Source organism: Podarcis bocagei (assembly GCF_964188305.1).
Source record: "Podarcis bocagei genome assembly, chromosome: 4".
NCBI classification, from domain to species: Eukaryota; Metazoa; Chordata; class Lepidosauria; order Squamata; family Lacertidae; genus Podarcis; species Podarcis bocagei.
Window position 1 is genome coordinate 685173 of NC_138128.1, and position 11553 is coordinate 696725.

Here is an 11553-nt window from a genome sequence, read left to right on the forward strand (position 1 = left end):
GGAGGTGCCTGTCAAAGTGTGGCTGAGGAGGCAGCAACAGGGAGCCTGGGCTTGGGTTTGTGATGCAGGTCCCTGATCCCAAAGAGCTTACAATCTGAAACAGACAATACAAATTGGTTAGTTGGTGGAAAAAGCACAGCGATGGGGGGAGCACATGTCAAAATGCAAAATAAAGGAGGAGGAAAGAAGAGGGGGAAGGAAGAAGAGGCCCACCAATTCCTGGGTCAGAAGGAGACTGAGCCAAAGGAAACCTGGAAGAGGCAGCGTCTGTGAAGGGACTGGGCAGGGGGGAGCGGAATACGACACATTCAGAGGCATGCTGGGAATTCAGAAGGTTCTGGGATGTCCCTTCTCCCATGTTCCCAGACTTTCCAGAGCGAAAAGTAGTTGCTGCTGCTGGTGCATTTTTTCTGACTGTCCACACATTACAACAGGGTCTCTCTTTTTCTCCATTTGGATCAAAGCTGGTTTGGGGAGGAAATGCCTCAAAAAGCAACATTCCTTAAGTGACAGCAGGAAAGATGGATGCCAACAAAAAGATGTGGATTGGGGCTTCTCTCTTGTGTTCCCCAGTCCCAAAGGGGGGTGTCTACACTGCCTGTCTTCTTGTCTCCGCAGCACCCTTGGGGGGAGCTCTGACCCTGCCTCCCCCTCCCCCTGAAGACCCCCTCCAGAGAAGCAGCAAACAGAGCGCCTCTGCCTGCCCTACTGGCTCCCAGGCTGGAGAGCTCAGGGTAACTTTTGCCAGGCTCTGAGCACCTGGTGCAGTGGGGAGGGGGGCTGAGGGGGAGATGGTGCTCAGGAACAGAGAGAAGCTGGCTTATCACAAGTGAGACCAGTAGTCCACGCAGCCCAGTGTTGTTGGCACTGACTGGTATCAGCTCTGACTGTGTTCTTATCCTTGGCTCCAAGCAACATCCACACCCACTCCAGTTTGTGGAAACTGCAGGGCAACCCTAATGTGGGAGGAGACTGTTGCAGAGACTGGCCTGCCCTGGAAGGGTGGGGTCCCTGTTGCAGACTACAACACGGACCCTTTACTTGGCCCCAGGAAAGCCTCCATTATCCATCTGTGCAATGGGTATGAAAGCTGCTTGCCTCTTGGGACTATTCCAAGGGCAGACTGCTCAGTCTTCCAGCTGAGGGGCTGAATCAAGACATGTTTTTGCCTGAAGCAGAAGGCTGGGTGCCCTTGCCACAGGAAAGGGCCCTGACCCTGTTTGCATTCAGATGCATCAGCAGGTGGAGAAAAGCAGCTCCAACAGCAGGTCCCTTGTGCAGTTACAGGTCTTCTCCCACTGGGTGGTGCTGCTGCTGAAAAGGAGCCCATTCGGAGTCCTGCAGGCATCTCAGAGGGTTGCCATCCTGGTATGCAAACAGCAGGAACTCGATCAGATTTCTCTCTCTATCCTGCCTCAAAAGAACATAAGGAGAGTCTGCTGGATCAGGCCAAAGGGCCCCATCCAGTCCAGCACCCTCTTCTCCCAGAAGCCCAAAGGGAAGCTGGCAAGCGGGATTTGAACAAAAGAGCAACTCTCCCCTCCTGTGACTTCCAGAAACCAGGATTCAGAAGCATTGCTGCTCTCCTAAGATTTCACTGCCTCCAGCTGTGCAGGAAGAGCAGTCAGCCTGGCTAGGAGCCATCCATAGCCCTCTGCTCCTCCATAAATTTGCCCACTCTAACATCTAGGTTGGTGGTCATCCCTGCCTCTTGTGGGAGGGAGTTCCATAGGCAAAGACACACAAACCCTGACACGATGCCCCCCTGCAGGAAGGGCTTGTTCCCCTGCCTGCCTCCCCCAGGCACTCTGCTGTGATGAATGGAGCAGGAGCTGCGTGGCTCAGAAGGTGTTTCTGGCTGCCAGCCCAGGCCTCTGTGCTGGGCCTTCCAAAGCCCAGACCTCTTCCTTGGAGGGCAGCCTCATGGTCCCTGCTGGAGGCTGAGCATGGGAGCCTTGAAAGGATGGGGAGAGGGCACAAGATCCAACCTTCCGGCCGCAGACAGATGTGAACTGAGCCTTGAGCGAGCCAACCTGCTTTCCAAAACCTGCCCCATCTGCAATCTGGATGGTTTTGTCCTTCTAAGGGTTGGGGAGGGTGGAGAGACCCTCGGCTGACTCTTTTCTTGATCTGGAATCCCCCCAACCTGAAATGCACCTTGTCCAAACGTTTCCCGACATTGTTTGGCGATGGTGAGTGGGTGAGTGGTGATCCTGTTCCCTTGGTGATTCTCCAAAAAGGCTACAGATTTCGAGACCCAGTTGAACTCCCTTCAGTTTTCAAAAACTGTTCTCCACTGCCACTGGCCCTCATCCACTTGGCTGGTCAACTGGACCTGGGGGTCAACCTGGCCCCCCAAAAAGCCTTCTGTGTAGCTCTCAAGCTTGCTTCTGGAATTCTGAACTCCATTGGACCACAAAAGAAATCATCATAGTGGCTTTCTGTCTCTTCTCTGGCTACCAAAAACTCTGGGATGGCGTGTGGGGCTACGTTTGCAGCATGGATGTGCATTTGTTTCCAGGGGTAAGATTTCGGGGGTCTGGCAGTTTTGCTGAGCTGGGAAAGGATCTGGTGGTGAAGAGATAAAGGCCAGGTAACCTGACTGCCCTCCTCCAAGTTGCTTTGTAGAAACCAGATCCCCCCCCCTCCTCTTCCTCTCCCAGCCAACCTGAACCTCCTTCTGTAAACATCCTGCAGATAAGTCCCTGTGGGGGACTCTGGCAGATTGCCTGCCTGATAAAAGGCTGTCTAAATAGGTGGGGAGTCGCAGAGCAGAGAGGGAATTCCTCTGGCCCCCCGGGGCGTCTCCAAGCTGGGCAGGCAAAGGGAATTCGGAAGCACTGATGGGGAACAAATTCTCCAGCAAACGGTCCTGGCTTGAGCTTACTTGCAAAAATAATTAATCTCCATCTTCCCCATCTGATTCACCCATCCATCCCCAAACAACATTCTGATCTCAAATTGAGAGCTCCCAGAAGAACAAAAACAGGAGGCACATCATTAAAGCCACTGCGTCACACTTGGTGATTTATGCAAAAGATGCCGGATTTAGATTGCAGGGGGTAATACACAAAAGCTAAGTTTAAAAATTGAAGCGTGCAGAAAATCATCTCTTCGGCTAGAAAACGGCTGTCAGAGCCTTCGCGCACAGGATGGTTTTGCAGCCACGCGGTGCGGCTGGGTACAAAGAACCCCAAAGCCAGCTCTGGGGAGCTCAAGGGCCAACCCCAACCCCAACCCTTCCCCGTGAAAAAGACAGGCGAGGCCAGCAGCCAGCACCCTAAAAGCCAGGAAGAACCCCTTTGTCCTTAGACTTGGGAAGGAGAATGCCTTGGGCCAGTCTTGCAAGGTGGAAGCGCTAAGGAAAGCAGAGGTGGAAGGAAGTACAGTGGTACCTCGGGTTACAGACGCGTCAGGTCACAGATGCTTCAGGTTACAGACTCCGCTAACCCAGAAATAGTACCTCGGGTTAAGAACTTTGCTTCAGGATGAGAACAAAAATGGTGTGGCAGCAGCAGGAGGCCCCATTAGCTAAAGTGGTGCTTCATGTTAAGAACAGTTTCAGGTTAAAGACGGACCTCCGGAACGAATCAAGTTCTTAACTGAGGCGCCTCTGTCCTTCTCTCAAAGAGGAACAGAAGGCAGGCTCGTCCTGCGTGCTTCTGAATCATTAGGAATAACTTTCTGAGAGCTCTTCCACAGTGGGCTGGAGGGACTCTCCATCGCCTGAGGTATTCAACAGAGGCTCTGTCCAGGATTCTTGCGCTGCCATTCCGGCATTGCAAGGGGTTAGCCTAGATGACCCTTGGGAATCCCTTCCAACTCTACACACCAGTGATTTGGAGAGCTTTCAAACAGAGGCTGAATGGCCACCCGCCCTGAATGCTTTAGCTGAGATTCCTGCCTTGCAGGGGGGCTTGGGCTAGATGACCCTGGGGGAGTCTCTTCAAACTCGATCATAGTAGGATTCTGGGGCTCTGGGCAGCGGCTGGGCGCCCGGGGCTGCTGGGCAGGGGCTGGAGCACTGTCAGTCGGCTGCCTGCCTTCCTGCCTGCCTGCCTGCCGGCCGACCCAGCATAACTTCGCGTGGCGGGAGGCGCTCGCTCCCTGGCCGCCTGCCCGGCGCTCCTTTCTCACGACTTCGCCCGGGAGCACTTAGCAGCCGGCCGGGCGCAGCGACACCCAGAGAGGCTCCCTGGCTCCTCGGCTGCCAGCGCACGCAGCCCAGAACCAAAAGCTGCGCCGAGGCCGCTCCAGCCGGTAGCGCTGAGCCTGAAAGCGGCCGGAGGGAACGGGCAGGTGGGGGGGGGGCAGCGGGAGCCGGGCGGGCCGAGGGGGCGCAGAGTCCCCGGCGGAGTGAAGTCTAGAGGCAGGGGCACCGCCACCTGGGGCAGAAGGGGCTCCGGGCGCCCGGATTCTCAGCCAGGTGAGCGGGAAACGTGGGCAGCAGGAGGCGGCCAGGACTCAAGAGCAGAGCGTGCTGTAGTGGTTAGAGTGTCTGACTGGGGCCTGGGAGAGACCTGGGTTCAAATCCTGGGTTGCCCTGAGCCAGTGGTGAGATGGGAGGAAGTCCTCAGCTGCTTCCATCCAGCCTGCTATGATGGGACACGGCAGGGGGGCGACCTCCAAGCTCAGGGCGGCCCCCTCTTCATAACGCCCGCCACCTCGAATAAAGCGATTTATTTGAGAGAGCAGGGGCGCAACTGGGCAGCCCAGGGTCTTCCTGCACCCGCCCCAGGCCCTGCGTGGCCCCCTGGGTGCTCCTAAGGCAGCGGTTTGGCTTCACCCTCGGAGGCAGACTCCATTGTTTCTCGCGGCAGCCGGATGTCAGCAGCAGGGGCCCAAAACTGTCCCCCAATGCACCCTTGACAGGAGGGGCTCCTTTGCCTGGGCGCCTGGGGCCTTTCCGAGGAGGGAGGCCCGTGGGCCTGTGCTGACAGGGGCTGGAGCCCCCCTCTCCCCCCGCCGCCGCATTCCTTTCCTCAACACCTGAGCGCAAGGCAGGCCGGCACCTGGTCTCTCCAGCGGGAATTCGGCCGCCTTTGTTGGGGGGATTTGCGAGGAATTCTCAGCACGGGCTGAGTTATTAAGGGGGGCGGGGCGGGGGGGCACTGAAAGGCAAGCCTGCCCTTTATCCGGCTCTCCCCCATCTCGCCTGCAAATGGGGCATGACTAAGGGGCGGGGGGAGGGCTGCTGCTGCTGCTGCTCCAAAGGCAAGCGCCCCTCTCCACATGTTTTATCCATTAGGGGGGGCAAAGGAAACGCCAAGCCTGATCACAACCAGATGTGGCGGGTGTTAAATCATCGCCGCCCGGCCAGGCCCGGGGGCGGAGGAAAGGAGCGTGCAAAATGACTTAGGGGAGGGGCGGCTGCCCCTGCTTTCCTGGGAGGTCCGGAGCTGCATGGAAGTGGGGCGGGCCAAGGGCCGTGGGGCGAAGCACAAAGCAGCCCGGCCTTCGCTCAGGAAGCATTGACCGGGGGGGGGGGTCGAGGATGAATGGGGGGGGGCAGAGGTACGGCCCCTGCTGGAAAATGTTGCTCTTGGTGCGGGCAAATCCTCTTTTGCTTTCCCGCCCCGCAGCTTAAGCTGTTCTAGGGGGGAAGTGTGTGTTGCTTCCCCGCCACCCCCAAAAGGGAGCATTGCAAGGAGGCCTGACAGCTGCAAAGAGATCCTCCGTCAGGAGAACACTTTCCCCTGCTGGGGGCCGCATTCCCTCGCAGCTAGCGCGTGGCGGGCGACACCCGGGCAGTGGGTGAAGCCGGAGGCCACCCTCTCCAGCTTCCCTTTCTGCCTCTGCTTCTCGCCCCTCGGGAGGGGGCAGAGGTCTCAACTGATTCCCTGCAGATGGGCTCCCCCCACTGCTCCACCTGTTTCCACACTGCCTCCCCCACCTCCCTTAAGTCATCAGTCCAGCGACCTCCATCTCTGTTTATTCAAAAATCCGTTGTTGTCTTGGAGGCTTTTAAGCAGAGGCTGGATGTCAGAGATGAGTGATTCCTGCATCGCAGGGGGTTGGACTAGATGACCCCCCGGATCCCTTCCAACTCTGCATTTTTATGATTTGATGGACTCCTGTCTCAGCATCCCAGACAGCAGTCCCTCAATCCTCAGATCCATGGGGAAGGGGAGGTCACCACCTCCGCAGGTCAGACAGGCCCAGCTCTTCAGATGTTCAGCCAGAATCTGCTATTTCCTCTCATTGAGAGTCTGCCCCTCTCAGTGGCCACTAGCTTCACCCCTTCCCTTCTCTGGGAGCAAAGGAGAACAAGTCTGCCTCTAGGAGTCCCTCAGGTATTGGGAGAACAGAGTCATGGCTCCTGTTCAGCTTCTCTTCCCCAGCCTAAACAAGTTTCCATCATTCCTTGGAGAAAGAACTTTATGCCGGATCCTGGACCCTCTTCACTTGGGCAATGCCCTCCTGGAAAGAGCCACCGTACTCTTGAGGTGGCCTGACCAGAACAGAGAAGGGAATGCTGGACTTCTCTTGATTTTGGCTCCTGCCAACCTAGCAGTTCGAAAGCACGTCAAAGTGCAAGTAGATCAATAGGTACCACTCCGGCGGGAAGGTAAACGGCGTTTCCGTGCGCTGCTCTGGTTCACCAGAAGTGGCTCAGTCATGCTGGCCACATGACCCGGAAGCTGTACTTGGCTCCCTCAACCAATAAAGTGAGATGAGGGCCGCAATCCCAGAGTTGGCCACGACTGGACCTAACTTAGGATTACCTTACATTGAAGTAGGCCTCCCTACTCCTATGATCTTTTGCAGCCAGCTGCAGGTTTTTACCTTGCTCTGTTGAAATCCATCTTGCTGCTTTCAGTTCTATGTTCCAACCCTGAGGAGATCCTTGTTTTTCCCCCATCTGGGGTTGATCTCCCAGGGTGTCAGCCAAACCTCCCAACTTTGTACCACCTGCAGATTTGAACAGCAGCAGCACAGGGCCAAGACAGAGGCTCCATGACCCTCCAGATGGTGCAGAATCATCAGAGGGGCAGGCCAGGGTTGACCCACCAAATGTGCTGTGGTCTAGCCAACATTTTGCCAGTGTCTGCCAACCAGACAGGGCTGGCTCCGCTTTCCACCCAGGAACTTGCCAAAGCTACTTAGGAAAGAATCAATCTGCCCAGCTTCCGGACCTTTTCTCCTTAAAACAGCCCCATGTTCTAGCTGCAAAAGACTCAGTCTTGGTGCTTTCACAAACTCCAGGCCCCAGTAAGTGTTTATCTGCAGGCTGTGGTCCATCACTTCCCCATGGCTAGTCCAGGGGCGTTGCTGCGCTCCTCCCCACCTTATACAAGGGAGTATGATAGTTGCTTTACATGGAGAGCAGGCCTTAGGATCCACTGTCCACTCTAGAGCAACAAGGGCTTCCCAGGATCCCAGGCAGACTCACAAATCTGCTGTCAGAGACCCTTGGAATCAGAGATGCACAGCCCTTCTAGGGCCAAGCAGGGAGCAAAGGCTATACTGACATTTTTGTGCTGCATGGGGAAAAATTGGGAAATGCGTGTGTACATATGTGAGACACTTCAGAAGAGTAGGAAAAGGTCTTTTTTGCACAGAGCATTGATAGGCAGCCTTATCATGACCTCCCTCCCCTCTGCTACTGTGTGGATTAAATTCAGGGGTCACTTTTGAAGATAAAAGGGAATTGGCAAGGAACTTATCAGGTTTGCAGACCATGTGATTTGGCCCTTTATGAGCAGCCAGGCAAACAGAGTGAACCCATGGCCTCCAGGAGAGCCCCAGCTCAGGGGCCTGCAGTCACCCCCCCCAACCACACCGCCTGCTGCACAAAGGACAGAGTTGCACCCACACCAGGCTGTTGCAGCAACCTCAATGCTAAATGTCTTTTTTATTTTTATCAAATAACTTCCAAAAGGAAGGAAAGGCTTTCCTCGTTGTTAAGAACAAACAAGTCTTTGGTGTCACTGAAAATAAAAGGAGTTGGGCAGAGACAAAGCCAGAAAGAGGGGGGGGGAGAGGTGGACTTGGAAATGTGGGCTCTCTCACAAGCGTGTGCACACTTGCACAGGCCACGTGAAAAGCCACGGTAAAGAAAAGGGAGAGGAGAGCATTTGCTACGGTACAAATGAAGGCACAATCCAATATGAACAGTAGACAGCTATTTACAGCCAGAGAACCAGAAGGTCGCTGGCTCCCTCGGAGGAAGAGAACCAAGAGCCCTGGCCACAGGGGTGGGGGCACTCCAAGTCCTGACCCAAAGTCCAGAGGCCGAAGGGTGGGTGGGCCGCCAGCCCCTCGCCTGCTTTCACCAAGGCCTCCACACCGAATCTGCCGAAAGCGATGGGGCGCCAGACGCAGGAGAGACCGAGGCAGCGGGGGGCAACGCCGACCCCATGCCCCCGTCAGCGTAGAGGGGGATGACGGCGTTGCTGTGCGGGGGCCCAAAGGCCGTGCTGGGGATGAGGAAGGCGAACTGCCCGTCGGAGGCTGGCACCAGCTGGAAGCCCCCGTACACCTTGGTGCTTTCCCCGGCCGGGCTGCCCAGCTTGCAAGGCACGACGCCGGCCGCAGGGGGCACCGCACCCGCTGGGATCTGCACCAGGGGCTGCCCAAAAGAGGGGCCGTGCTGGCCCCCGGGGGGCGCAGGGTGGGGTGGCAGCGGCAGGGCAGCGGAGGACGGCTGAGGGGCAGGATAGTTCATGGCGTTGATCTGGCTCATGCAGCTGGCCAGGTGTCCCAGCAGTCGGGTTCGCACCTCGGCGTTCACCCCCTCGCAGGTGGAGAGGAAGCGGGTCACCTCGTTCATGCACTCGTTGAATCCGGCCCGGTATTTACCCAGCACAGTGGGGTCTGTATTCAGCGCGGCTGGAAGAAGAAGGGAGGAAAGAGGCAATGTCAGGAAGACAGAGAGAGACACAGAGTCCAGAGCATTCAGCCTTGGGAAGGAGGGAGAGACAGCCAAGAAAAAGTGTTGCGGGGTTGAACAGGACACACACACACACACACACACACACTGCAGGGGGTTGGTCTAGATGATACTTGGGGTCCCTTCGATTCTAGGATTCAAGGGCATAGATCTCTGCAGCGCAGAAGCGCCCTCCATTCAGAGGCTGCCTGCCAAGGTTGCACACAGCTTTAAACAAAGGGAAGCCTTAGCAAGGAGAAGGGGGGGGGCGGGGAAGGCTCTCGCCTCCTACAGCAGGAGCAGCAGGATGTGTCCCGTTTGCTTCTCATTATCCCGTCCCCATTTCCTCTGCCTGCAAGCTGCCACCCTCTCCCTTCTCTCCCCCCCCCACCTCTTTTCCGGAACAGTAACAACTTGGAGTTGTGGCTATAAATAAGACCCAGACCGTGGGAAAGGCCGCCTTCGCCAAGTCAGTAAAACACAGCTTGAATGGCATTCAAAACCGCAGGCGGAAGTCTGGAAGAAATCACCTCTGGAGAGGGAGGGGGAGGGAGGGAGGGGGCAGGGAGGGGGGGGACACACGCGCTCTCTCTCGCGCGCAGCCCGGCCAGCCACTCACCCGTCATCTGCGCTCGCTGCAGGTTTCTCAAATGCTTGACTGTCATTTCTAATATGTCCGCTTTCTCCAGCTTGGAGTGACGGGAGCTCTGCAAGGCAAGGGGGGGGGAGAGTGAGCACCAGGGGGCGACACGCTGGGGGCGGGGGGGGGCGGGAGAGGGAGAGAGTCTGGGCCCAGGAGGAGCTCAAAGGAGGGATGAATCTCAGCTGGAAAGCGAAGGAAGACCCTCACCCCCAGGTCCCAGAAGGGCAGCAGGCGCTGGTCGGCATTTTCCCAGAAAAAGGGGGCTGGCAGGTCGCCCCCAGGCAAGTCCACAAGGTTATCCCCACTAATTGGGAGGGTGGGATTTATCGTCGGGGTGTTAAGATATAGTACTTAGTAAAGAACATTTAATTAATTGATATTTAATAATAATTAATAATAAGAGCAACAAGGACATGGGAGGACTTTGGACCCTGGAAGGCCATGGGGCTCCTGGCTTTTTGAAGTGGGGGGAGCGCGCACCTCCCAGGGTGGTGGTGATAATGACGTCCCGCAGCCTTCCCGGGCTGGGGGGCGTCCAGCCTCCTTGAATGCACAGCCTGCCTGGGGGTCGCCCGGCCTTCGGGAGCCGGAGATGGGGGCCCGCGCCCCAAGACCCTTTCCCGCGATGCCCCCCCCGGCCTCCCGGGAGGTTCCTTTCTGGGGGCCACTTACGTCCTTCTTGAGCGCGTCCAGGATGAGCGTCTTGAGATGCCCGAGGCTCTCGTTGATCCGCGCGCGCCGCCGCTTCTCCATGATGGGCTTCGACGACTGCAAGAGACAAGCGCCCGTCAGACCCGCAGGAAGGAAGGGGGGGACGGGGAGGGGAGCGGAGAAGAGCGGCCCCCCCCGACGCTCCGCCGGCTGTTACCTTCCGGTGGTCCGAGGCCGTGCGGGGCTTGTCGGGCGTGGCGTGGATGCTGGCCGGGGTGGCGGCCACGGGCGACGAGGAACTCTTCTCCATCAGGTCGGCGGGCATCCTGGCCCCCGGAGAAGCCCGGCGGGGAAAGCCGCCGCGAACCCCTCGAGTCGTGGGGAAAAGCGGCCGTCGAGGGTGCCGGGCGAGCGGCTCTCCGGGCGGTGGCGAGTCCAGAGGAGCCGGAGCTGCGGCGTCTGCTTCCCAAGCCGCCCTGGCAACCGGGACGCGCACGGACAGGCGGGCGGGCGCGCGCGGTGGAGCAGCCCGGAGGGACGGGGCGGGTCACAGGCGGCGGCTGCCTGGCGCGCGCTCTCCGTCTGCTGCTGCTGCTGCTGCCTCCCTGCGCGGCGCAATCCCGGCCGCCTCCCCGCCCGCCGGCGCCTATTTATAGGCTGCGCTGCACGCGAACGGCTCGTGTGAAACTTCCCAAACTTTCTTTCCCACAGTGACTTTCAGCCAATGGGAGCCGGAGGCACGCGGCCCCGCTCGTGGACGGCGCGCACCCATTGGCCGCCCGGCGCAACGCCCGGCGGCCAATGGCGCGCGCCCGGACACCCACCCCCCTCCCCGCCACCGCCACCCCGGGCACCAGGGGCCGCCCTGTCAATCACCAGCCGCTCGCTTGGCTTTAACCCTTGCCGCGCCGCGCGCTCGGACACCCGACGGGTTCGGGGCTCCGCCTCGCAGACGGGGCTCGGGGGCTCGCTCTCCGGAGGGGGGAGCTTTTCCCCGGGGAGCACCCTGTGCGGCAGTTCAATGGGGATCCGCTGAGGATCCCCGGCCGCCCACCGACGGGGCCGGAGAGGGTCGCTGGTGTCCTGCTCTCGTGAATGCAGGATGCGGAGAGTTGGGGAGGAGGCGCACCTGCCCGCCCCTGCACCTCTCGAAGATGCTGTCGAGCCGGAGCGCAGCCGCCTCTTCGCGGCCGGGATCCCGACGGCGCGGGGTCGCCTGAGCACAACGGCCTCTCCTCGCGAGTAAAGGGCAGCGGGGCTTTCGCCAGCAGCAGCTCCGAGCCCAGCACGTGCCAGGAGGTTTTATTGCGGCCGCCGCCCTCTCCTCCTCCTGCCCCCCCTCCGGGGACTTGAGCGCTCCTTGGCGCGCGGCTTGGACGGAGCCGTC

At 58.7% G+C, this 11553-nt stretch overlaps 1 protein-coding gene across 1 annotated transcript; it reads right to left on the reverse strand.

Moving 5' to 3' along the window:
• Window positions 1–7836: 7836 nt before the first annotated feature.
• HES1 (hes family bHLH transcription factor 1) lies at window positions 7837–10715 on the reverse strand. Its single transcript, XM_081191171.1, has 4 exons — window positions 10384–10715; window positions 10188–10283; window positions 9492–9579; window positions 7837–8832 (listed from the first exon to the last, which is right to left on the reverse strand). Exons 1-4 carry the CDS (start codon window positions 10489–10491, stop codon window positions 8273–8275), a joined length of 852 nt encoding a protein of 283 aa, XP_081047297.1. The 5' UTR covers window positions 10492–10715; the 3' UTR covers window positions 7837–8272.
• Window positions 10716–11553: the final 838 nt, after the last annotated feature.

Excerpts from the sequence above, each read along its gene's own strand:
- HES1 (XM_081191171.1), bottom strand. The coding sequence starts at position 10,491 with ATGCCCGCCGACCTGATGGAGAAGAGTTCCTCGTCGCCCGTGGCCGCC. Across the intron at positions 9,580-10,187 it reads TGGACGCGCTCAAGAAGGAC|AGCTCCCGTCACTCCAAGCT; the intron begins GTAAGTGGCCCC and ends CTTGCCTTGCAG. Across the intron at positions 8,833-9,491 it reads GCAGCGAGCGCAGATGACGG|CCGCGCTGAATACAGACCCC; the intron begins GTGAGTGGCTGG and ends TTCTTCTTCCAG.